The 23,955-nt window shown below is 42.9% G+C and overlaps 1 protein-coding gene across 1 annotated transcript in view; it reads left to right on the top strand.

Moving 5' to 3' along the window:
* Positions 1 to 23,955, top strand: part of LOC146425684 (zinc finger SWIM domain-containing protein 6-like) — a 275,081-nt gene that overhangs the window by 143,450 nt on the left and 107,676 nt on the right. Inside the window, exon 4 of the mRNA XM_085041575.1 lies at positions 64 to 214. Within this exon, the coding sequence (XP_084897701.1) occupies positions 64 to 214 (151 nt within the window). The remainder of the gene's footprint in view (positions 1 to 63; positions 215 to 23,955) is intronic.

Below are 23,955 nucleotides of genomic sequence, written 5' to 3'. Positions count from 1 at the left end.
TTGTCTGTACTGTGGTTTGTTTGGGGGTTTTTTCAAGTTTATATTAAAAGACTCATTTCCTAGGTACGAGAGATGCTAAAGATGAGAGATTCAAATGGAGCTCGCATGTTGACGTTGATAACAGAACAGTTCATGGCTGACCCTCGTCTGTTGCTTTGGACACAACAAGGAACTGCAATGACTGACAAGTATAGGCAACTCTGGGATGAACTGGGTAAATGCATAGACTTCAAAATCATTTAGGTGTTCATGTGTATAATGAAACAATTATATATTTGGGGTGTAAACATTGTGGTACTAAGTAAAGCAAGGTAGAATTTTCTTCAGGTTTGCTTGTTCAGTTAAGGTTGGGTGAAATTGAATTTCTGATCTACTAAATGAGACAATTACAGTTGGAGGAGAGAAAGCATACTATGAAACAAGTATGATTGCAACAGGTTGTAAGTACCTGAGTAACTATAAAAAGAATAAGAAAAAAAGTGGAAATGTAGCTATACAACTGAGGGTAAGTATAGAAGCCACTAGAGCTAATCTGGAAAGCTTAAGGAAGAAATCGATTACCAACTAGAGAGAAATAGAAGGCAAAAAGAGAAAAGATTCATAAAAGTATGAGAAGATAGCAACAAGGAAAAGCAGAAGTCCCTTACTGAGTAGGATAGGAGATCAAGTAACAGAGGGCTATAACAATTAACACTGCTTTACAGGAAAGGTCAGTTGTGACCAGATATGACTTGTACTGGGGAGAGAAGAACACACGCTGAAATGGGAAAGGAATTATTTAAACTGTTACAGTTTGAATACACTTGCTTTAAAGTGTTCAAGAAACTCACTGAGACAGTTTTGAACTGCTGCTTCAGAAATTCTCAAAATCTATAGGAATTTGTGGTAGGAAAAGGAAGTTAAAAATAACTTGAAGGTAAATGTCACCAATATTTTAAAGGTGGGTAGGTGAGTGGAAAGAATAATATTAAGTAACCTTCAGCATAGTTTTCTTAGATGTAAGGTACTGGTTTTGGATGCTGTCTTGGAGGTTTTCTCAAGGCAAATTTAAAAGATGCAGTCTAAATCATTCATATTAGAAGGCTTGCAAGCCTTATCAAGATCTGAGTATCTCTTTTCAGTATCATTGAAAGAGTAGAAGCTAAACTCATGTGGTCTTTCTGGCCCTTGTGGTGCCTTTTGCCAAAGTTTACAATAAGAGTCATACTCACTGAACCCCCATTCTACATGGATCAGATCAATCAGGTGTATAGGGCCAAGCTGTTGGAACAACCTCAGTTCTCTTATTAACAATTCTAATACATTTGCATGCTGTTGCATCCATTCCCATAATTTTCCTTTTCTGAGCAGATTGTTTAAAAGTTAGGCAATAATAGAAAATCCAGGAATATTTATGCCAGTAGCCTAAAATTCTCAGAACTTCCTGTAACTTCTTTACAAAAGATGAATTCTGCCTGTGCTCCATTTTTTTTTCAGGGTGTCCATAGGAACAGAAGTGGCTACTTTAATCCACCAGATGTCTAAGAATTTAACTTCTTGTGACAGCCCTTGGCATTTTGATTCCAGAACTTCCAATTCAATTTGTGTTTCACAAATGTTTTTCATTGTGTCTCTTACACTTTCTTGATCATCTCCCCCTATCAGGTTGTCATGAATATATTTATATAATGTAATGTCAGGTGGAATAGGAATCTCTACTAAGACCTTAGCCAAGGCATTGTGAGAAATAGTGAGAGAATGTTTATATCCTTGTGAAAGTGTATTGGATCCCCCTCCATGTAAAGGCAAACTGTGCTTTATCCTGTTCAAGGAGGGGAATAATGAAAAATATGTCCTTGACATCTAGGGCAGCCATCTAAGGATGAGCAGCACCCAGTATCAGTGTCACTATCTAGGCAATGTTTGAAACTGCAGCAGTTACAGGTGCGGTATTAGCAGTTAAAATATACCGTGAAATGCCAGTGCCAGGTCAGTTTCTTTACTGGCCACACCAGTGAATTATAAAGGAAATGAGTCCTTTTAATGATGCCTTTTTTTTTTCCAAATCTGTCACCACCCCATCAATCCCCATAAGTGCTGCTGTTGGTGGGGGTACTTTTTTTACATTAGTAATTTTAGAAGGCAGCAATGATGTCTCTAATGAATTGATAAAATTTTCCAAGCCTGAATCATCCCACATTCTTTCAGATTCTATTTGTATTCCCAGCAACCCAGTGCCTTCCACTGCGAAGCTCCACAGAGTTCCATCTGGGAGTTTCCAGGTTTGCCCATAAAGTAAATCAAATCCTAAAAGTTTTAGTTGGGCGACCCACATAAGCACTTCAACCTTAGTAAATTGTTTTTCTCCCAGGAGCCAGATGGAAATTTTTGCTGTGGGACATTTCTTTATTATACCAGCAATTCTGGTAAAATTTTTACGGTCACTGGGTATAATTTCCAAAATATTTGTTGTTTCCTTTGTAATCATTGACATTTGGGCCCCTGTGTCAATTAGAAATTCAACCATAATTTTTCAAGGTCTGACTAGAATATCAATAGAAGGTTCAGGGTGTTTGCCTTGGAGCCACTGTACTGCTAATACCCACCAAGCAGGCTCTGGAGCTTTAACAATAGTTATCTGACCCATCCCATCCAGCATCCATAATTCACTATTTCTTGCACTAATTCACTCCAGGTAGCTAAATGCATCATCTGCCCCCAGCCCCCCGGATGCACAGGAACTGTGGCATTTTGGACATGAACCTGCTGCATTTCATCTTGAAAGTTTGCTACAAAAGTCTTGAGACTATTTGTAAGACCCCGAATAAAATGAGTTAATCTGGCTGAATCGATAGGGGCTAACATAGGAGACCTAAGCCCATGCCTCTCATTCATAGTCTGTATACAAACTGCTCTCTGCACAGAAGATGAAAGATGAGAGAATCGACTAGTTTTAATAACCAGTGGATCTCCCCTATCCTGCAGATCTATTCCTCCTGCCCAGTACACCACCTGTGCAGTTAAAGAAGAATCATGATTTCTGCGAGTGGTGGTTAAAAACACCCCAGGACCCCAATAGCCTCCTGCTACTTCCTCACTTGATAAAATCCAATCCCCTCTGGTCAGAGAGACTCACCACATATATTCCATCTTGGAGAAGGTGATTGGCTCATTAGCAGTTCTATTTTTTTCTTGCAGATATTTGTCTTGTTTTTCTACTGCAGCCAATTCAGTTTTCAAGTTTCCAGTTTCCACCAAAATGCAAATTTCCTTTTTGTTTTTCCAGTTCCTTTTTCAAAGGCCAATAATGCTTTTAGCAGATTGTTTTCAAATTGAATCACTGAATATACCACACTTGGAATTTTTTTCGATGGCAAAGATTCTTTAGCCTCTTCTTGTGCATAGGATAGACAGGTACCTAACACAGCACAGATAATTCCCTTTTCCAGCTTTTAGTTTCTGTTCTGTTAGACACTGCTAAATATGCATTATTATCATAACTTTCCAAAATTTTTAACCCAGTCTTTTCTAGCTTGTGAGGGTGCACACATATTTCTGTAGCAGTTTATCTATGGCAATCCTGCCGACTATGCCAATTTTCTGTTGCTTTAAGGGTATAAAAATTTGGCAAAAAATAACCCCCCCTTGTGTTCTAGCTGGTCCTCAGAGATCAGAGGGGTTGGGTGAGCTGGACTTAATTCCTGATTATAACCAATTTGGTACTAAAGTCTGATCAAGTTCAATAAGAACTTTCACAAGCACAGATGGACAAATAGTGGGATTTACCAATCCAATAATATAGGTCTGGTTGCTTCTGGGCTGTCTGACACTTCCTAAGCATGTCTAGGCAGCTTCTTTGAAGCTGCTCCCTTGGCTTTTTCAGTTTTATTTATTTGAACTACTTTTCCTCCTATAACCAGTCTTACTGCTTCTAGTCTTCACTAGATTCTCATCTCAGATGTCTCTGGTCAGTGTGCACTTGTCTTGATATGGTTATTAAAATCATTAGAGAGATCACTCTGTCCAAATTAAGGTGCAAACAAGACCATATGTCAAAGTCAATAGTATGGATTTTATTTAACAGTAAATGTGAGGTAGAGAGAGAGGAAGAAAAATAGAAAAAGAGGTGGGGGGGAGTGAGAGTGACAGAGACAGATTAAGTAGAAAACCTCACCACTCTGTGGATCCTGATGGAGTCCCATTGATCCTCTTCTTCTGGTCTTCTCAGTGGTGAGGGTCCAGCAAAACATAGAGTTCAATAGGTTAATATACGTTCAGGCTAGGTGGGAATGCCCAGGTACCTCCCCTGATGGGGGGGGCAAGTTTGACACTGTCTATTGCAACAGACTCTGGATCTATTTCATCACTTAGCATCCCATGCAGTCCTATGGTGAAAGGCCTCAGGAATGAGTCTGGGGGGGGGTGCTTCGGGGGTCTTTGATGGTTTATGACATCTCCTCAGCTGCCTCTCACATAAATGTCCTGTGTGTATGTGGCCTTTCTGAGGTGGGGGTGTTTTGCAATGGAGCCAGTTTGTGTAAGGGAGGATGGGTGTTAACTCCCTCTGGCCAGAGGTTATGCCACACACCCAAAAACTCTCCTCCTCCCCCCTTGGTTGGGGGGGGAATGTGTGCAAACCTGGCCTCAGCAGATGAGTCTGTGGGCTATGCACCCTTCCCTGCCCCCCAACCCCAGCCAGAGCTGATTTCAGAAAAGCTTCTGGATTTTGCTTTCTTGTGGATACATTCTTCTCCCTCAGCCTTGTTTACTTCTCCCTAGACCTGAAATAATTGGACAATAGTGTCACCTTTATCTTATCTCAAGTTCCCTCAGGCAGGGCTTAACTCAGTCCAAAGTTCCAGTCAGGAACATATTCAGGGAGGGGTGGGCTTCGGTGGTCACAGCTTCTTTATATGGTTTTGCCATAATGGGCAAAAAGCCCTTCATAACAATGTTTAAGTCCTTAACCATAACATTTCAGTCTCTCACACTTCTATTAAGCAGTCTAATACTGTTCTAAATTGGAGATACAGGTTGCAGGACTCCATTTAGAGTTTAAATACAAATAAATGCTGGAACTGGTTTTCTAAGTTTTCTAAGAATTTTATGAAGGAAAGGGGAGATGGAGAGGAATTGGAGAGAAGCCCTCTTCTCTGTTTTCCCACTTCCTATTCTGTGAGTGATTTTGCAGATGTAGGTGACATCAGTATAGTTACCTGTTCCTAATAATAGAGACAAATTAGATAATAATCAACAGACTGGAGATAACAAACTTTGAAGCTGTTAAAAAGAAACTTGTTTGTTCAAGGCAACACTAGTTCATAAAATTCATTATCAGATGGTGTTGTGTTAAGGGTATAGGAATTTAGCAGTAAATAAAGCCCCTTGCATTCCAGCTGGTCCTCAGAGATCAGAGGGGCTGGGTGCAGCTGGGTTTAATTTCTGATTAGAACCAATTCAGCACTATAAGTCTGGGTGAGTTCAATAGGAACTTGCATGAGCACAGATGCACAAATTATGCAATTTACCAGTCCAGTACTATAGGTCTGGTTGCAAACTATAAATTTTTGGCCTGTCCCAATGGGATAGAACAATTGCATGTTATAGGCGGTAGTTGTTGATGTCAGTCATACATGTATTAGATGTCTCATGCTGTTCCTCATTTGCATTCCAAGGGGTGTTAAAGATAGTATGTAAATGGAGCTTAATGAGGGTCTTGGTTACCTTTGGTCAGAATTTATAGTTGGCAAAAGAGATACAATAAACACTTTGGTCCTCCTCCACGTGCTGAGGCAGTGGTGAAGGCTGTCTGACCTTCATCAGAAGGTCTTTGTGCACATCCTTATCTCTTTGATGGACCAGATTTACAACGAGGCTGTTTTTTCATGGTGAAGGGAGTGCAGCTGTTGGCTAGTACAGAGATGTGGGTGCTCTTCTGTGTCTCACTGAAACAGCATTGGGCTGTTAGGCCTCCGCTTCACTCCAGACATCCTTCAGTTGTTAGGCCTTGCTTGATTCAGGTGCAAGATTAGCAAGTGGCCCAGCTCATGTTTTTCTCAACCAGCCTCATCAATTCTTCACTGTCTTAAAGAAGCACTGTACAAATCTTATAATTTACCACACTAAATGAAATTAAATCCAAGCAAGAATAACATGTTTCATTTAAAAAGGAAAATTCAAAAGCAAAACTCATTTTCCACTGTTAAAAGTTAAAGATGACAATGATTGATTGCATGTTTTCTGGTGGGGCTAAGACTGTATATAACCAGTTTAGCATAAATTATGTTAATTCAAAATGAAGCATTAGACTAATAAAGCACTATCTGTCTGTGGTTTATATAATAGAATTTTGTGATGGAAAGCCTTAATGTCAGAGTAGGTAAAGCTCTGTCCGAGTGTAGATATAATTACTTTGCCTTCAAACATACCAATCCTTTTTGTATGAAATTTCTAGGATACCTCGGCTTGCTGGGGAATAATGCTTTTTCATTTAAAAAGGAAAATTCAAAAGCAAAACTCATTTTCCACTGTTAAAAGTTAAAGATGACAATGATTGATTGCATGTTTTCTGGTGGGGCTAAGACTGTATATAACCAGTTTAGCATAAATTATGTTAATTCAAAATGAAGCATTAGACTAATAAAGCACTATCTGTCTGTGGTTTATATAATAGAATTTTGTGATGGAAAGCCTTAATGTCAGAGTAGGTAAAGCTCTGTCCGAGTGTAGATATAATTACTTTGCCTTCAAACATACCAATCCTTTTTGTATGAAATTTCTAGGATACCTCGGCTTGCTGGGGAATAATGCTTTTTGCCAAGTTGAACATGTACACACCAAAATTGTATCCTGCCATAATGAAACCCAGAGCATTTTATGCTTCATTGCCATTGTTTATGTGGGTTGAGCTGGTAGGTGGTGGGAGAGGTAGAAATGTGTTGTCCAACTGTTACCTGTAGCAGTCTTACCATGTGCTGACAATAAACATAAAAGCTTTTGTTAAATTTTTAGTGGCTTCTTGTTTCAACAGTTCCATATTAATGTCATTTTCCTGACAGCACCTATCTGAAGGTGAAATCTCTCTGCCTGAAGCATCAAATAAGCAATACTTTAGATTAATCTAATTTATTAGTTTACCTCTGTTTAATCAGAATTGTAGTTGCCACTCCCAAAAAGCTGCAGTGCAACCTCCAGCCTCACCACTATCTTAGCTGCTGTATTTGCAATCTGAGGCAGACCTTGTTGTTTCAGTCCTGAACTGCTCTTCCCCCCAACAGTATCAAAATATGTACCACAGTTTCAATTGCAAATACATTTCAATCACTTCAGGTGTGCAGTAGGCTAAGGGTATAACCTTACTTGGTTCTTCCACCTCCAGCTTGTGTTTATGTTACTAACCTGTCTGTTTCTTCCCCACACAAGTGCTTCCTTCCACTGGTGCTTAACAAGTTCCCTGAAAATTTCTGGTAATTGGATGAATCTTTCCAACTTGAATCCTACCTTGAGTGAAAATTAGAAGCTGCTGCCATGTATTTGCCAGGATTTCACTTTGAGTTTCATTCTAGTTAAACACATTTCTTTATTAAGGTGAAACATGTACGTCAATGTGCAAAAGTTGAAGGAAGTTTTAAGGGAGATTAGAGTTAGTTACGATAGCGAACTACAGAAGGAATAGCAGGATGTCCCTGACAACCCTTGATCTATGCCAGTAGTGGCCGAGAACTCAGACACTGGGTTTACGAGGGTGATGGTATCACTATGTTCTAAAATAATGTTGGTTTCCTATCTTGTAATCTTCTAAGATGTTGGAGAAATATCAATAAAGGGAGTGGATCAGGCCTTTGCATATTCAAATTTTTGTATTATTTGTTCAGAATAATTAGGAGTGGCATATATGTATATTTTTAACAAAAAATTATGACCTCATTTATTTCACACATAGGTAGCATTGTAGTTATAGAGATTTTTAGGACATGTAAAATATGTAAATATAGATTCTGCTTAATAAAAGCTGTCTTGCTTGCACTGCTATGCTGTCTACCAATGTCTAGGCATATGGCCACTCAGTTCTATTTTGGCATAGGTTTTTAACTATACTTAAATAACTTCAGCTTTGTTCCTTCACTGGGTCACTTGAGCCTTTCATTAGAACTTAACTGATGCTTTCTGCCTGCCATCAGGCATTGGCCAAGAATACTGGAAGGACACATTGAACTCTGATCAGAGTTTCTGCTGAAGTTTATGGTAAGTTGTGTTGATTTCAGTAGAAGTCAAATTGGGTCAGTCAGTTAACCTTCTTTGTACTCTAGAGGGGGAAAAATGGTCCATGCAATCTTGCTACAGCAGTAATTCATTAATAGTCATCCATCAAAAATAAAGTAAAAGTTTCTTGTTCTCTATGAAAATGAAAACATTTTCTTAATAAAAGGGGAAAATTTGACTTTATGCCTAGCCCAAGGATCATGATGACTGCAACCCTCTGCTTTGCAATTAAATGTTGAGCACTGCCAGATGCCAGACTTTGAGAAGAAGCTGAGTTTTGTTGGCAAATGGCATCTGCAAGTTAATTGGTGTTTTCCACAAGCTTCTGGTTGTGAAATGAAATTGGAAGCCCTTTAGCCACGTGGATAATACAGGACCTGAATACAAATGCCATATGTTACCATCAGGGTCGACTGTGAAACAATAGTGTTCCCACTTCAACAGCCATTACAGATCATTTAAATACTGAGATTACATTTAAACGAAAAGCCCCAATTTGCCTTTTACTGCAATTTGAATGTCATCTTAGCAAAAGCTAAGGGACAAATTAAATGAGAAAAAGTGCAGACATTTTTAAAGCTGTAATGCAACACAACCTTTAATTACTTTTCATGTGCCACAAATGAATCATTAGATTTGTCAACCCTAACCCAAGTGCGATAAAAGATTTCACAGGCTGAAATTTTAGCAGCATAATATTGAACATTTATTAGGAGAACAAAGGCAAACACAGCACTGGGCACTTAGCAATTTTGCCAGAGGCACAGTTCTATTAATTTTACTGTGAACTTAAGTACCTTCTCCAACTGTGTTATGAGTGGAGACAGAAGGTGGATAGATTTTTTTTTTTTTTTTTTTACTGGTTGCCTAGGCCTATGACAATTAGCAATCAACCTATTCAGAGCGATCAGCACCCCAAAAACCCAGTCTTGCTTGCAAGTCCTTGTAACAATGGCCGATTAGGTCTAATATAAAATGGATTACTGTTTATTAGACACAAGAGAGAATGGAACAAACAGCCAAACAACTTTTATACTACACAATATATGAAAAACTACTCATAGCTAAACACATATATATATATATGTTGCAGTGCAGAACCCGAAGGCAGCTCTCCCCTGCTGTGGGGGGGAGGGCTGCCCCAGAACTAGAACACGCAGGATGGTCACTCCATGACCACGAGCTGTGGGGCTGGTCAGACGCGGTTCTTGTAGAAGCGTTGCAGGTTTAGAAAGGCAGCTGTTTGGTTCCTGGTCTCCATGGTGTTTTTATTGAGGAAAATAGGGGTGGAGTGGGGAGACTGGGGAGGGGGAAGGGAAGGCAAGGGAGGGTGCAGGTTCCATATGAGTCCAGAACCAAAGAGGCCCGTTCCGGATGTGGCTGGGGATTTTATCTCTAGGGATGGGGGGCGGTCCTGACTCACATCCAGTCAGAAGGGGTCAGGGGAGCGGGGTCAGGGACAGGAAGGACACACGTTACAACATATATATATTGCCCAAAATAGGGAGACTACAAATAGCCAAGAACAATACAGTGCTTAAAAGGTACCTATTATTGTTGTTATTATTGCTAGCAAAGAAGAATACAATTTTAGGAAACCAATGATCTTACCAAAATCCAATTTTGGTGCTGAGATACATCAGAATCTGCCCTCAATCTTGCAAGAAGTTACCACAGAGCTGCGTCCAGACTCTGGGGAGAGGCTTTTCCTCACGCTCCAGTATCCACGTAGAAAAGCTTCTACCTTTTGTGAAAACCCATGAGTTTTTATAGGATAAAAGTGTGCCTTGTGTGGTCACCAAAATTATTGTTTATTTTCCCACATTCTCTCTTCATTCCACAATATGAGTTACGGGTAACAGTTTTAGACTTTCGGGCGCCAACAGATAACCCCTGCCAGGCTATCAACCTAACTGGAGTCATCCATCTTCTGCAACTGAGCAGAGAGAGAGGAGGGGGGATAAAGTCCTGCCACAAACTGTTATATATTCATTAAGCCCAGGAGATAATTTACACTTCACTCAATTCCCCCTCTCCGATCCCTACCCCCTTCCCCCAGCACGACGCTGACTCGCATCTTCTGGATTGTCTCAGAATTGAAGGCAGAAATCCCCCTCTGATGTCTCCTCAGTTTCAACCTAATTTGTAGTTGACAGTTTCTTTGGGAGGTGTGAGTTGAGATAGACTTCCTGGGATGCATATGGTTTATCTTCTTTGTTTCTTTAAGATGTCTTGATCCCGGCTCTGTGGTTTATCAAAAGACATTTATTACCATGTATTTATTACTACATTTTCTAACATATTACAACTATTTCGAAGTTACAATTCGCCCTAACCTTGTTTCTACTTAACTATGTTTTATCTTAGCGCTATTTTTACACAGTACATTATAACTTGTAAATGTTAAATTTGTGTATGTGAAAGCAAACATTTATCATTTACTCATTTATCACACAAGCTATAATTGGAGCAGCTACTGTTATCAAAGCAGGGCTGCTCTTGTGACAGCTTAATAAAGCTGAAATGGTTAAACTAAATCTGAGATGCTAAACCTGATGAAATCAAGTAGAAGAATTTAAGACAAGTATCTGCTACTTAGTGGCATGAGGAAGCTGAGAAAAATGAGGTTCACTCTCCTATTAGGATTTAAAAGTTTAATAAAAGACAATAGGGGACAGAGATAATAAAGCAAAAGTAGCAGCTCTGGGTGCTTGGCATTCAGCCAAAAAGCACACCTGTCAGCGACAGAGACACCCTTTACATACTCTTCAGCCTAATGCATATTCATAAACAATTATGCATGTTCAAACTTTCCCCCAAACTAGTTTACATGTTCCAGGAACTGCTTAGCCTAGCTCTTCTGCGGCGGCTACTTCTGAAGTCATAACCAGAAGTGCTTTAAATGCCACAGGAAAGTTCTTTCAGTGGGGAGAAGGGCTGTTTTGAGCTACACAGGAGATGAATTTGGGCTTCTGGAAGTCGACTCAGGCGAGAGAACGAGATGAGGTCTCTTCAGCTTTATTCGGGGTTACATCGGGGATAAGAAAGTTTGGAGAGAGGTCTGAAGAGCCCAGAACAAAGGCTCTACAACAGGTTATAAGGATACATAACTAGGCGGGTTTACAAGTTTTCAGAACAAATAGAAAAGTGAATACAAGTAATTTACAGTCTAAATTTACCAATGTCTAACTCTGAGATATGCATGCGTCGAGTGGTTGGAGAGAGATAACGGTCCATACTATTTGTAATATTTTTCTGGGAGGTTGCTGGGATAATCCATCTCTTCTTCACTTTCTTCTGGCACTTCTCCCATTTCATCCCAATCCTCCACATTCTCAAGGGCACTGAGTTCTATCTCAGCTGCTTGGGCCGTAACATCTCCCCGTTTGTTTTCAAATAAAAAGGATAAAACTGCCTTTACAATGATAGATTTGCATATACACAAACAGCAAAGAACAAACGTGACAATGAGAACAACTGACACCAAGGTTTTCACGAGGGAGGCATCGTGAAACCTACAAAACAAACATGATTAAACAAAAATAACATTTTGAAACTTAGAAGGGTCTTCCCAATACTGAAGAATTTTTGGTTTTGGGAAGTCAAAATTCGCTAGGGAATATATGTATGATTCAAGAGGTATTTTAACTAAAGGGGGATCTTTGAGTCTGATTTTTTTCTGTTGTTTCCAGTTGAGGATTGAAAGTCGTTCCCAACTGGGTTTGAATTTTTGTTTTGGTTTCGCGAAATTCACTCGAGGGGGATGGTGTTTGAAATCCTCAGCCGTGTACGGCTTGACGCATTTTGCTGGAACCCACCTGGGCCCGGTAGGCGTGGATACGCACGCGTAACCACGTCCCCAGGTTACCAGGGGAAATGGTCCTTCAATGTTTAAAGTTTCTAAATTCCGAACTAACACAGGTGGTTGTATTTTCAATTTTCCTCTCTTGTCGTTCATGAAGTGCCTAAATATAGGCGGCATGGGCTCTTCGGCCGAGGCATTTAAAAAGTTGATGACATAGAGCGCCTTGGCTAACCGGAGGTGAGGTGTGGTGACTTCTGTTGTGGTTCCCAGCTGTCTGTAAAGTGTCGTTTTGAGGGTCTGATGGGCCCTCTCGACAATTGCTTGGCCTGTCAGCGAGTGAGGGATGCCGGTGACATGGCTGATCCCCCATTCTTCGAGGAATTTATTGAATCGTTTGGATGAGTATGCAGGGCCATTGTCAGTTTTGATTTGCCCCGGGATGCCCAGTGTGGCGAATGCTTGGGTGAGATGCCTGATGCAGTCTGTTATTTTCTCCCCAGAGTGGGCTGATGCAAACATTGCTCCTGAAAATGTGTCCATTGACACATGGACGTATTTCAGTCGTCCAAATTCGGGAACATGTGTGACGTCGGTTTGCCACACCTGACAACTCTCAGTTCCTCGAGGGTTAACACCCATAGGGTAAGTGGGCAGATCGTTGGTGGCACAGTTAGGGCATGCCCTAGTTATTGCTCTTGCTTGTTCTCGAGAGATTCCGAATAGCCTGGCCAAGGCGTGAGCATTTTGATGGAAAAATTGATGGCTCAACTTTGCTTGGCTGAAGTGGTCTGGCGTATTCGGTTTCAGGGCAGAAGCTGCCAATTGATCAGCCCTACTGTTTCCATCGGCGATGGGTCCTGGCAGGTCGGAGTGTGACCTTACATGCATCACAAAATAGGGATGCTCCCGGTGGGACAAGGCTGTCACAAGCCTCAGGAGTAAAGAAAAGATTTTTGGATTGTCAATTTGTTTTAGGACCGAATTTTCTGCTCTCAATGTCACTCCTGCCACATAGGCAGAGTCTGTGACAACATTGACAGGTTCTTTAAATTTTTCAAACAATCTCACCACTGCAGCAAGCTCAGCAACTTGTGGGGACCCCTCGATTACTTGCACATCGGACTCCCACTGTCCTGTGGCGGGGTTCCTCCAAGTCATAACAGACTTTTTGGAAGTGCCTGAGCCATCTGTAAATACAGTCAAGGCGTTGGGAATTGGTTTTTGTGACAGTTTTGGTTTTTCAAACCAATTAATTGCTGTACTTAGAAGTTTGTGTTTTTGATGGCTTGATGTTATTTGGCCAGAGAACCCTTCGAGAGCCATTTGCAGAGGTTCATTGAATTGCATTTCAAAATCCAATTGTTCAGCTTTGTAAGGCACATGTATGAAAACAAAGTCCTGACCTGCTAAGGCACGGAGCCTTAACCTACCCTTTTTGATCACCTTGGATACAAATTCATCTCGGGTAGTTAACGTCTTCGCCAACTGGTGGGGGAGGAAGATCCACTCGATGATAAGCAGTGGATCAGGTCGGTCTACACTCCACTGGTAAATTAACCCGTGGGTGTATCGGCCTTCCCCCAGGACCACAAGCTCAAAAGGTAGGTCTGGGTCATATCGGTGGGCTTGCCTTTCCGATATGGCCTTTTCCACCTTTCCCAGTGCAGCCACAGCTTCTGGTGTTAATTCTCTTGGGGAGTCTAGCTCCCCCCCTCCGATTAAACAGTTGAAAAGGGGGGCCATTTCCTCGGTTGTGATACCCAGGAGAGGCCTTACCCAATTCACGGAGCCACACAGTTGATGTAAATCACGCAATGTGCGTGGGAGGTTTCCAATTTTCAAACATTGAGGACGGATAGTACGATCATTAATGGTACAACCCAGGTATTTCACTGGTGTTGTTTTTTGGATTTTGTCTGGTCTTATATCAAAACCTGCTTTTGTGAAAACATGTGAAACAACTGTGAGTACTTTTTCAACTTCTGGGCTTGTTGGAGCACACACCAGAATGTCATCCATGTAATGCAGAATGCGGACTTCAGGAAACTGTCGTCTCACAGGGGCGAGAACTCGTGCAATATATTGCTGACAAATTGCAGGTGAGTTTTTCATCCCCTGAGGGAGAACAGTCCACTGAAACCTTTGGAGTGGTTCTGAGTTGTTCAGAGAAGGCACTGAAAATGCAAATTTGGCTTGATCTGCAGGGTGGAGTGGAATGCTAAAGAAAGCATCTTTCAGATCAAGGACAGCCAATTTCCAGTCTGAGGGTAAAAGGGCCGGAGATGGTAATCCGGGTTGGAGAGATCCCATGTCCTCCATGGCCTTGTTAATTTCTCGAAGGTCATGGAGAAGTCTCCATTCGTCCTTCCCAGGTTTTCTGATAACAAAGATTGGAGAGTTCCACGGGCTTGTTGAAGGAACAATTCGTCCTTTTGCAAGTTGCTCTGCCACTAGGGTTTTGAGGGCTTTCAATTTTTCAAGGGGCAGGGGCCATGGATCAATCCACACAGGTTCTTCTTTCAGCCAATTAAGACGTGGGATAGCGCCCTCCACCACAGCCCCGGTGGAAAAAACCTGCTCTTTAGGAGATGGAATGATAATTTTTGCTCCCCATTGGCAGAGCAAATCTCTCCCCCACAGACTGTATGAGAGGTTCGCCACAAAGGGACGGACAGTGCCTTTTGCTCCTTCTACATTTACACAAACAACTGTTTGGGCACTTTGACGTGCCTGTGCATTTCCTCCCACTCCCATAATGGGTGTAGTGGAATCAGTGAGAGGCCATTGGGAAGGCCAATCTCGGCGTGCAATGATGGTAATGTCTGCTCCAGAGTCCACCAGTCCAGTAAGAGTAATTGTCTTTCCATTTAATGTTAAGGATGCTGTCAGCAAAGGACGAGATTTTGCTAGGTTTTCTGACCAGAATACAGATGTTGCATGTCCTTGGTCAGGGTCTGTTGGCAGCAAATGCTGGAACGTGTCATCATCGGTGTCTGAATCAGATGTGCAGTTCAGTTCTCGGGTCTCACTATTTTTTTCTGCACGCGGTGAGTGTTCGCGTTCATAAGTTAGTTTTTTGATGACTCATTTGCGGCTGGATTAAAACGAATGGAGGGTTTTCTGGCGATTTGAGGTGTAGGTTGTTGTGACGCAGGGCGCGAGGTGTTTGGGGTTCCAGTGTGGGATTCCGCAGGTGTTCTCGGAGGAAAAGGAGAAGAACGTGAGAGGGAAATATTGGGACAGTTTCTTGCCAAGTGGCCAGGCTGGCCACAGTTGTGGCAGGTATACTGTGATTGTGGATTGGAATGGGATTGGGGTCGGGAAGTATAGGCTTTAGGGAATTGTGGTACTCGGAGAGGGGGTTCAAGAGACGGACGGGAACAGGCTTCGATCAGTAATGATAAGGTAATTTCTGTGTTTGGGGGTAAAGACGAGATGATTTGCTTGCATCTGGGATTTGCATTCACTGAGGCTGTTTGAATTATGACTTCTTCTTGCTGTTCAGGATTTTTAAATTGTTTTTCAATGGCTGCTGACAGCCTGTCAATAAAATCAGTAAATAATTCAGTTTGGCCTTGTTTGATATACATGAAAGGTACTAAGGTTTCTGGTTTTGAAGGAACAGCCTTTAAGGCATTAAGTGCTGCTGTTATTAAATCTAATTGAATTGATTTTGTAATGATTTTCACCTGTTCAATCGGATTATTAAATCCTTCTTCTGATCCAATGAGAATTGACATTGTTAGGTGCTGCAGGTTAGGGTTTGTTTTATAATTTGTTAAAAGAGATTGGACCCTCCGTTTAAAATGTGATTCCCAGAGTGTCATTTGTGCTGGTGTTAATAGCACTGCTATAATGCTTCGAATGTCTACTGGACAACGGGTTTCTGATTGGAGTATTGAATCTAAATATGAATTAAAATAGGTTGAATTTTGGCCAAAATTTTTTGCAGCTTTTAAAACTTTTTCTCTCACTGAATGTGGAATTGGAAACCAAGTAACAGCATGCGTGTTGCCTCTGTGGATGCTCATCGGGGGTGGTGAGGGACTGGGGGAACTGTGATTAGAATTAGGAGAGAGTTGGGATTGAGAGGGGTGCTGGGGTGAAGGAGGTGGATGCTTTTTCCGCCGCTGGGCGGGCGCAGCTATGAAGGTCTGACCACCGGAAGTTGACATGCTGAAGTTCCTGTCAAGATGGCTGCGCCCATGAAAAATTTCTCCGGAGGTGTTCTCTCGGGGTTCGGACCGCCTCTCCGGCGTCATGGAGGAGGCGGTGGACAGGGTTGGGAGAGGGAGTGAAGGGGGTGGATCTAGGGAGAGGGAGGAGGGAGTGAGATCATGGTAGGAGTGGGTTCTGTTCCCGCGGCGAAAGCCGCGGGAGGCTTTCGCGGGTAAACCTTGAGGAGTAGATAGGAGGAAGTCATGACGCGAGCGGGCGGAAGGAGAGGGAGAAGGGGAATGCTGGGAAGAAGATGCTCGCGACGAATGCTGGGAAGGGGAACGTTGGGCACGCCCACGGACGCCGGCATGGTCCCGGCCATGATTTCTTTGTCTGGATTCCGCGCGGTCTGGGGTGGATTTTTCAGCGTTTTTTGGCGCGGACCTGGTTTTATTTTTCCGAGATCGGGGAAAGCGCGGATTAGGGGTAAGAGGGGTTGAGGGAGGAGTAGAAACAGAGCTGCAGTCTCTGTCTGGGGTTCGGGGGGAGGGAGAAACCCGCAGGTCCCAGCGCAGGCAGCTCCTGGGCGTACTTTTACGGTTTACCTGGGGATTTCTCGCTCTTTTTAGGATAGAGGGGTAAGGAGAAGGGTGTTGGGATAATAAAGGGGAAATGGGGAAAGGAAGTTTTTCAGCAGCAGTTACTAAACTGTGAGTTTTGGAGACCAGGGGGTACAGCCGGAGGGCTAGTTTTTCTTGTATACGGCATTGAAAGGAGATTTTTTCGGACAGTTCGTCCCAGAAATCCCCTGAAAGGATGTCTTGTGGGTCTTCGGGGGGACAATATTTTAAAATAAAACGTATTAAAGATGTTAAATGGCTTTTCTTAAAGAAAACTTCGTTCTGAACTAAAAGTGTGGTTAATTTGGACTCAATCTCGCCTCTCAGATTCGCGACTTTAGAAAAAGAGCAGCCCATGCTTTCCAAGCGGGGGGGGTGGTCTTTTTCTAAGCCGAAAAACAAAAAACAAAACTAAAACAGTTCCTCTGACCCTCCCCCCACAGCGAGACTCGTTCTCTGCCCTGCAGGGGCACTGGGTGGGGATTCCCTCTCCCCACTCCCACAATGTCACGGGGGACTTACACCACGCGTGGGTCCTGTTCCGTGAGGAGGTCAGGGGCAAAGTAAAGTCGGTGTCGCGAGGTCGCGTTCCAGGCGTCCACGCACGCTTCGGTCGGGCGTAGGCTCCCACAAAAGCTGGAAAGTTTTGGTGTTGCTCTCAGGTGGAAAATTCACGCGTGGCTGGAATGTGGCTGCGGGTGTTTTGGGCTCTCCCTCCTCCGCTCGGCGGCGGGCGCGGCGCGGCGGCGCTCGGCGGCAGGCTGCAGCCGCGGCTTTTCGGAGGGGTTTGAAATCTGGTTTTTTGCTGTTTCTCCCGGTTTCTTCTTTTCACGCGGTTTCAGCGTCTTCTCCCACGATGTTCCTCACACGATCATCTGTGGTTTTCCTCACACGGGGCACCATCTGCGGCGGCTACTTCTGAAGTCATAACCAGAAGTGCTTTAAATGCCACAGGAAAGTTCTTTCAGTGGGGAGAAGGGCTGTTTTGAGCTACACAGGAGATGAATTTGGGCTTCTGGAAGTCGACTCAGGCGAGAGAACGAGATGAGGTCTCTTCAGCTTTATTCGGGGTTACATCGGGGATAAGAAAGTTTGGAGAGAGGTCTGAAGAGCCCAGAACAAAGGCTCTACAACAGGTTATAAGGATACATAACTAGGCGGGTTTACAAGTTTTCAGAACAAATAGAAAAGTGAATACAAGTAATTTACAGTCTAAATTTACCAATGTCTAACTCTGAGATATGCATGCGTCGAGTGGTTGGAGAGAGATAATGGTCCATACTATTTGTAATATTTTTCTGGGAGGTTGCTGGGATAATCCATCTCTTCTTCACTTTCTTCTGGCACTTCTCCCATTTCATCCCAATCCTCCACATTCTCAAGGGCACTGAGTTCTATCTCAGCTGCTTGGGCCGTAACACTCTTCCTTGGATACGCCTCCTCAGAGCATGTGCCATCCTCTTGGTTGTGGTTTTAATTAGTCCTGTTATCACTCCCAGATTGTAGTTTCTGCAGATGACAGGTACTGATAGTTGAAATGTCCATTTGTTGGATGTTATCCAATTCAAGCAGGCAGTTCAAGCATTCTAACATAACTATATCAGCTATTTCACTACTACATCTAAGCTTAGCTAGCAACAATAGAAAGGCATTAGTCATCATTACAAAACTATTTTCACAGCAAGGCTACCTTTGTAAAAAGAATTAAAATTATACACATAGTATCCATTTTAATATTTGCAAAAAGCCAATATTATGATATGTATTTATCACAGGGTGGTTCTGTACATTAAGGAGTGTTTTGACTGTATAGAGCTCAAGGACAGTGATGATAAGGTTGAGTTCCTATAGGTGAGAATCATGGGGAAGGCCAACAAGGCAGAGATCCTGGTGGGAGTCTGTTATAGACCACCCAACCAGGATGAAGAGATGGATGAACTATTCTAGAAGCAACTGGTTGATGTTTCACGACTGTCAGCCCTTGTTCTTGTGGGAGAATTTAACCTTCCAGATGTCTGTTGGAAACTCAACACAGTGGAGAAGAGGCAGTCTAGGAGGTTCCTGGAGTGTGTGGAAGAGAACTTCCTGACACAGCTAGTGAGTGAGCCTACCAGGGGTGGGGCCCTGCTAGACCTGCTGTTTGCAAACAGAGAAGGGCTGGTGGAAGATGTGGTGGTCAGAGCAGTCTTGGGCACAGCAACCATGAAATTATTTTGATTATTGGTGAAGTAAGGGAGGGGATCAACAAAACCTTAACCTTGGATTTACAGAGGGCGGACTTTAGCATGTTCAGGACACTGGTTCAGAGAATACCCTGGGAAAGAATCCTTAATAACAAAGGGGTCCACGAAGGCTGGACATTCTTTAAGAAGGAAATCTTGAAGGAGCAGGAGCAGGCTGTCTCTATGTGTCTAAAGACGAGCCAGAGGGGAAGAAGCCTGGCCTGGCTGAACAGGGAGCTTTTGCAGGAACTCAGGGAAAAAAAGAGGATTTATGACCTTTGGAAGAAGAGGAAGACAACTCAGGAAGTGTTTAAGGATGCTGTTAGGTCATGTAGAGAGAAAATTAGAAAGGCGGAAGCTCAACTCTAAGTCAATCTGGCCACTGCTATGAAAGATAGTAAAAAGTGTTTTTATAAATACATCAGCAACAAGAGGAGGGCCAAGGAAAATCTCCATCCCTTATTGGTCGCAAGGGGGAACATTGTCACCAAGGATGAGGAAAAGGCTGAAGTACTTAATGTATTCTTTGCCTTGGTCTTTAACAGTAAGACAGGTTATCCTCAGGGCAGCCAGCCCTCTTAGCTGGTAGGCAGGAATGGGGAGCAGAATAGACCCTCTGCAATCCAGGAGGAGGTAGTTAGTGACCTGCTGAGACTTAGACACTCACAAGTCTATGGGACCAGATAGGCTTCATCCGAGGGTGCTGAGGGAGCTGGCGGAAGAGTTCTCTAATCCGCTCTCCATCATTTATCATCAGTCCTGGCTAACCATGGAGGTCCCAGGTGACTGGAGATTGGCCAATGTGACGCCCATCTACAAGAAGGGTCAGAAGGAGGATCCGGGGCCTTTCAGCCTGACCTCAGTGCCTGGCAAGGTTATGGAACAGATCATCTTGAGTGCAATCACCTGGCACCTACAGGATGGCCAGGGGATCAGACCCAGCAAACATGGATTTAGCAAAGGCAGATCCTGCTTGACCAACCTGATCTCCTTTTATGACCAGGTAACCCATCTAGTGGATGAGGGGAAGGCTATGGATGTGTCTACCTGGACTTCAATTAAGCCCTTTATACTGTCTCCTACGCCATTCTCCTTGACAAGCTGGCAGCCCACAGCATGGACAGGTGCAGTCTTTGCTGGGTGAAGAACTGGCTGGACGGCCAGGCTCAGGGAGTGGTGGTAAATGGTGCCACATTCTGTTGGTGGCCTGTCACTAGTGGGTTTTCCAGGGCTCAATATTGCAGCCAGTCCTGTTTAATAGCTTTATTGATGATCTGGATGAGGGGGTTGAGTGCACCCTCAGTAAGTTCGCAAACACCTCCAAGTTGGGTGGGAGCATTGACCTACTGGAGGGTAGGAAGGCTCCGCAGAGGGATCTGGACAGGCTGGATGGATGGGTTGAGAACAATGGTATGAGGTTCCAACAGGCCAAGTGCCAAGTGCTGCACTTGGGTCACAACAACGCCATACAGTGCTACAGCCTTGATGCCTTAAAAGCTGGTAAAAATAAGAGGCAGACACAGCAGTATAGGGAAGAAAGGGTATTACCTTGGTTTTAATAGGATCCCAGGTGCACCCTCATCAAAGGTGGAAACACGCCGAGGAGCACACCCGTGTACAACACGTATACAATTTTATGGACTTTACAAATTAGCATAACTACCTAAAATTCCCCAATAAGAAACGTAACAAATTAAGTAATTGCCCCCCTATTCTAATTACCCTCCCCCCAGGTGAGACTACAGCCTAGTTTACAAAAACATGTTCCAGAGAGGAGTCTCTGTCCAAGGTTAGAGCCTCTAATTTTGAGATAGTAGGGATGTTTCGTCTTCCCCAGAGAACCCCCAAACTAGGCTAAATATCAGAGTACAACAGTTATAGACATATAGGGCTAAGGTACAGGGAGTGTTTGTGAAAGGTACAAGGAAAGGGAAGGGGTATAAAAATGTATAAAAAGGGTATAAAAAGAAAAGACAACAACCATCAGGCATCAGGCTAAGGGCAGATTGGCTGGAAAGTAATGAAAGACAAGAGGGAAGCTCATGACACATCTCAATATGGGTCATAAAGCAAGGTTCCGTTTATTCTACTTTGTACAGGGTTTATATACTTTTACAATGTTACTAATTATAACTACACAGATTATAATCTATATTGTATTCCACTCTCACACTGTCAGGGTTTTTTCTTCTTCATTTTTTGTTAATTACAATTTCACTCTTAGTACATTTTTCACGGTACTCTCAAAGCATACAGGCACAGCTGCACCCCCCCCAGCACCTTTTCACGAAGTGTTCTCAGGGAAGCGAAGTGCTGCGGCCTGTATATGGCCCATCACTTTAGCTTAACAATGGTCTTGCTCGTACAAACCTTATTTTCTAACAGGAAAGCAGCCAGTCAGAAAACGACCTGGGAGTGCTGGTTGACAGCTGGCTGAATATGAGGCAGTGTGTGCCCAGGTGGCCAAGAAGGCCAGCAGCGCCCTGGCTTGTATCAGAAATAGTGTGGCCAGCAGGACCAGAGAAGTGATTGTCCCCCCTGCACTAGTGAGGCCACACCTCAAGTATTGTGTCCAGATCTGGGCCCCTCACTACAAGACAGACATCGAGGTGCTAGAGTGTTTCCAGAGAAGGGCAATGAAGCTGGTAAAGGGTCTAGGGAGTCTTTTGAGGAGCAGCTGAGGGTGTTTATCCCATAGAAAAGGAGGCTCATTGCTGATTGTCTCACTCTTTAAAACTACCTGAATGGAGGTTGTAGCCAGGTGGGGGTGGGCCTTTTCTCCCAGGCAGCCGTAGCGACAGGACAACAGGGAATGGCTGTTGCCAGGGGAGGTTCAGGTTGGACATCAGGAATAATTTCTTCACTGAAAGGGTGTCAAGCATTGGAATGGGCTGCCTAGGGAGGTTGGAGGTTTTCAAGAAACAACTGGACATGGCACTTAGTGCTATGGTCTAGTTGATATGGTAGAGATTGGTCAAAGGTTGGACTCGATGATCTTGGAGGTCTTTTCCAACTTAAAGATTCTGTGTTTCTCATGGAGACCAGCACTTAAGTGCTTTGCCTATCTTCAGTACTCCATAAAATCAACTGTTTAATTGGAGCATTCTCCAGTGGGACTTCTCAGTATGCTTTGTTCTATTGGAGATCTCTCCATTCCTGGAGGAGGGAGGTGGATTTGCCAGTCATTCTGAAGGCATTTTTCCTTCTTTTCAAGAGGCGATAAATATCATACACTACTTCTTTGAGGTTTCCAAGTGGCTATTGGACTTTAAGAGGCTCCCACTTTAAAATCCTTTGCTGACACTTCTATTTTAAAGGAATCATAGTTTCTGTCTCCTATTATTGTTTCTCTTCTGACACTTCCAGTGCTGAGAAATGATGCTTTTGTAATAGAATTGATTAGGCTCAAATGGGGCACAGTGACAAGTTTGCAGCAAGTGCTGAAGCCAATTTGTCTGTTGCACAAAGGGAATGATCTCATCTACCTGGCTCCACTTCCTCTGAAATAATCAAATATTACCAACCTGGTAGCTTTTGGGTTTTTAACTTTTTAAAGAGACATGCATTAACATGCAAACCATTCTATGACTATGATTCTATGATTAATGGGAAGAGCAAAGACATGTCAAATATGCATCAGTTTCTTGCATATTTTAATTTTGCAAATAAATAGATTGATCTTAAGTATATAGCAAAATTCTAAGGCCAAGGCCAAGTTTCAGCCACTGATTACACAGGTATTGTAAATGAGGAAATGCTGGCCCTAACCAGGGCTATTACAGTAGCCCTGACAAGATAGCATAATATTTCTAGGAAAAGCATATTTCTTGAGAAGACTGCAATCAATCTAACAGAGTTGTATGCTGGATTTTCAGTCATGCTCAGTGTCCTAACCCCCACTAAAATTGTTTCCACCACCACCCTCCCATTTATTGGGATAAGAGTAAAATATGAAAAGTGAGCAATGCTTAATCTTTTTGGAGAGTCTGTATACATTCTTTGCACTTTGTTTGACTTCATGAATACATGCATACATAAGATGTAATTATTACAACACCTACTTTTACAGTGACTAAATTCTTCTTAATGTTTTTCAATTTGCATGTTTAAATCCTGACCAGTGTAAAGGCATACTGTTCCTTTTTCCCTCATGAATTCAGAGGTATGGACGTTTACTGAGAAATACAAAAGTACTGATGTTCCCTCTGTATGTACAAGGCATGCATTCATTGTGTAAAACAGTAATGTAACCTATTTCTTTGTGGTGTGAGGTCCACTAAAAATGAATGACAATCATGCATTTTCAAAGAGGGCTATTGGAACAAAAGGTCTGTTTTGGCAAAGCTGGCTTTTTCCAGGTGAAAAGGATTAGTGTTTTTTGAACCAAAATAGGCAATTCCTCACTCCATTATGACAGTTCTAATATTGATTCCTGTATTGGTTTGAAAACAAACCAGTGGGAGATCACAAGTCAAGATTGAAATTAAAAATAAGTGAAATAATACAAGGAAAAGCACTGACAAAGTCAGATACAACCTAACACCCTGTTAGGGTGGTAGTAGCAGTCCAACTGAAGTAGTCCAGTTGAAGCGGTGATCCTGTGAAGGTCTGGTCTCCAGCTGAAGGTCCAGTGGTAGCTCTTGTCCTTTGGGAACCCAGTAGACAGGGCTAGCTCAGGCAGTTCCAAGGCCAGGTTATATCCAGGTGGGAACACCTGGCTCCTCCCTCCTGGGCAGAGCATCCCACAATGGGATGAGATAAGTCCATGAGTCACAGGGTGGGTCCCTGATGGCCCATTGTCTGTCATGCGGGGTGGATCATTAGCAGCTGATAACAGCTAACGGCCCACAGCTGGTGGTAATAGAATACTTAACTACATCTATATTGCAACCTAGGACAATTCCCTTGT

This window comes from Lichenostomus cassidix, chromosome W, assembly GCF_008360975.1.
Source record: "Lichenostomus cassidix isolate B80296 chromosome W, HeHo_3.0, whole genome shotgun sequence".
Classification (NCBI taxonomy): domain Eukaryota; kingdom Metazoa; phylum Chordata; class Aves; order Passeriformes; family Meliphagidae; genus Lichenostomus; species Lichenostomus cassidix.
Note: the sequence above shows the minus strand (reverse complement) of the source record. Positions and strands in the feature narration are given on the sequence as shown.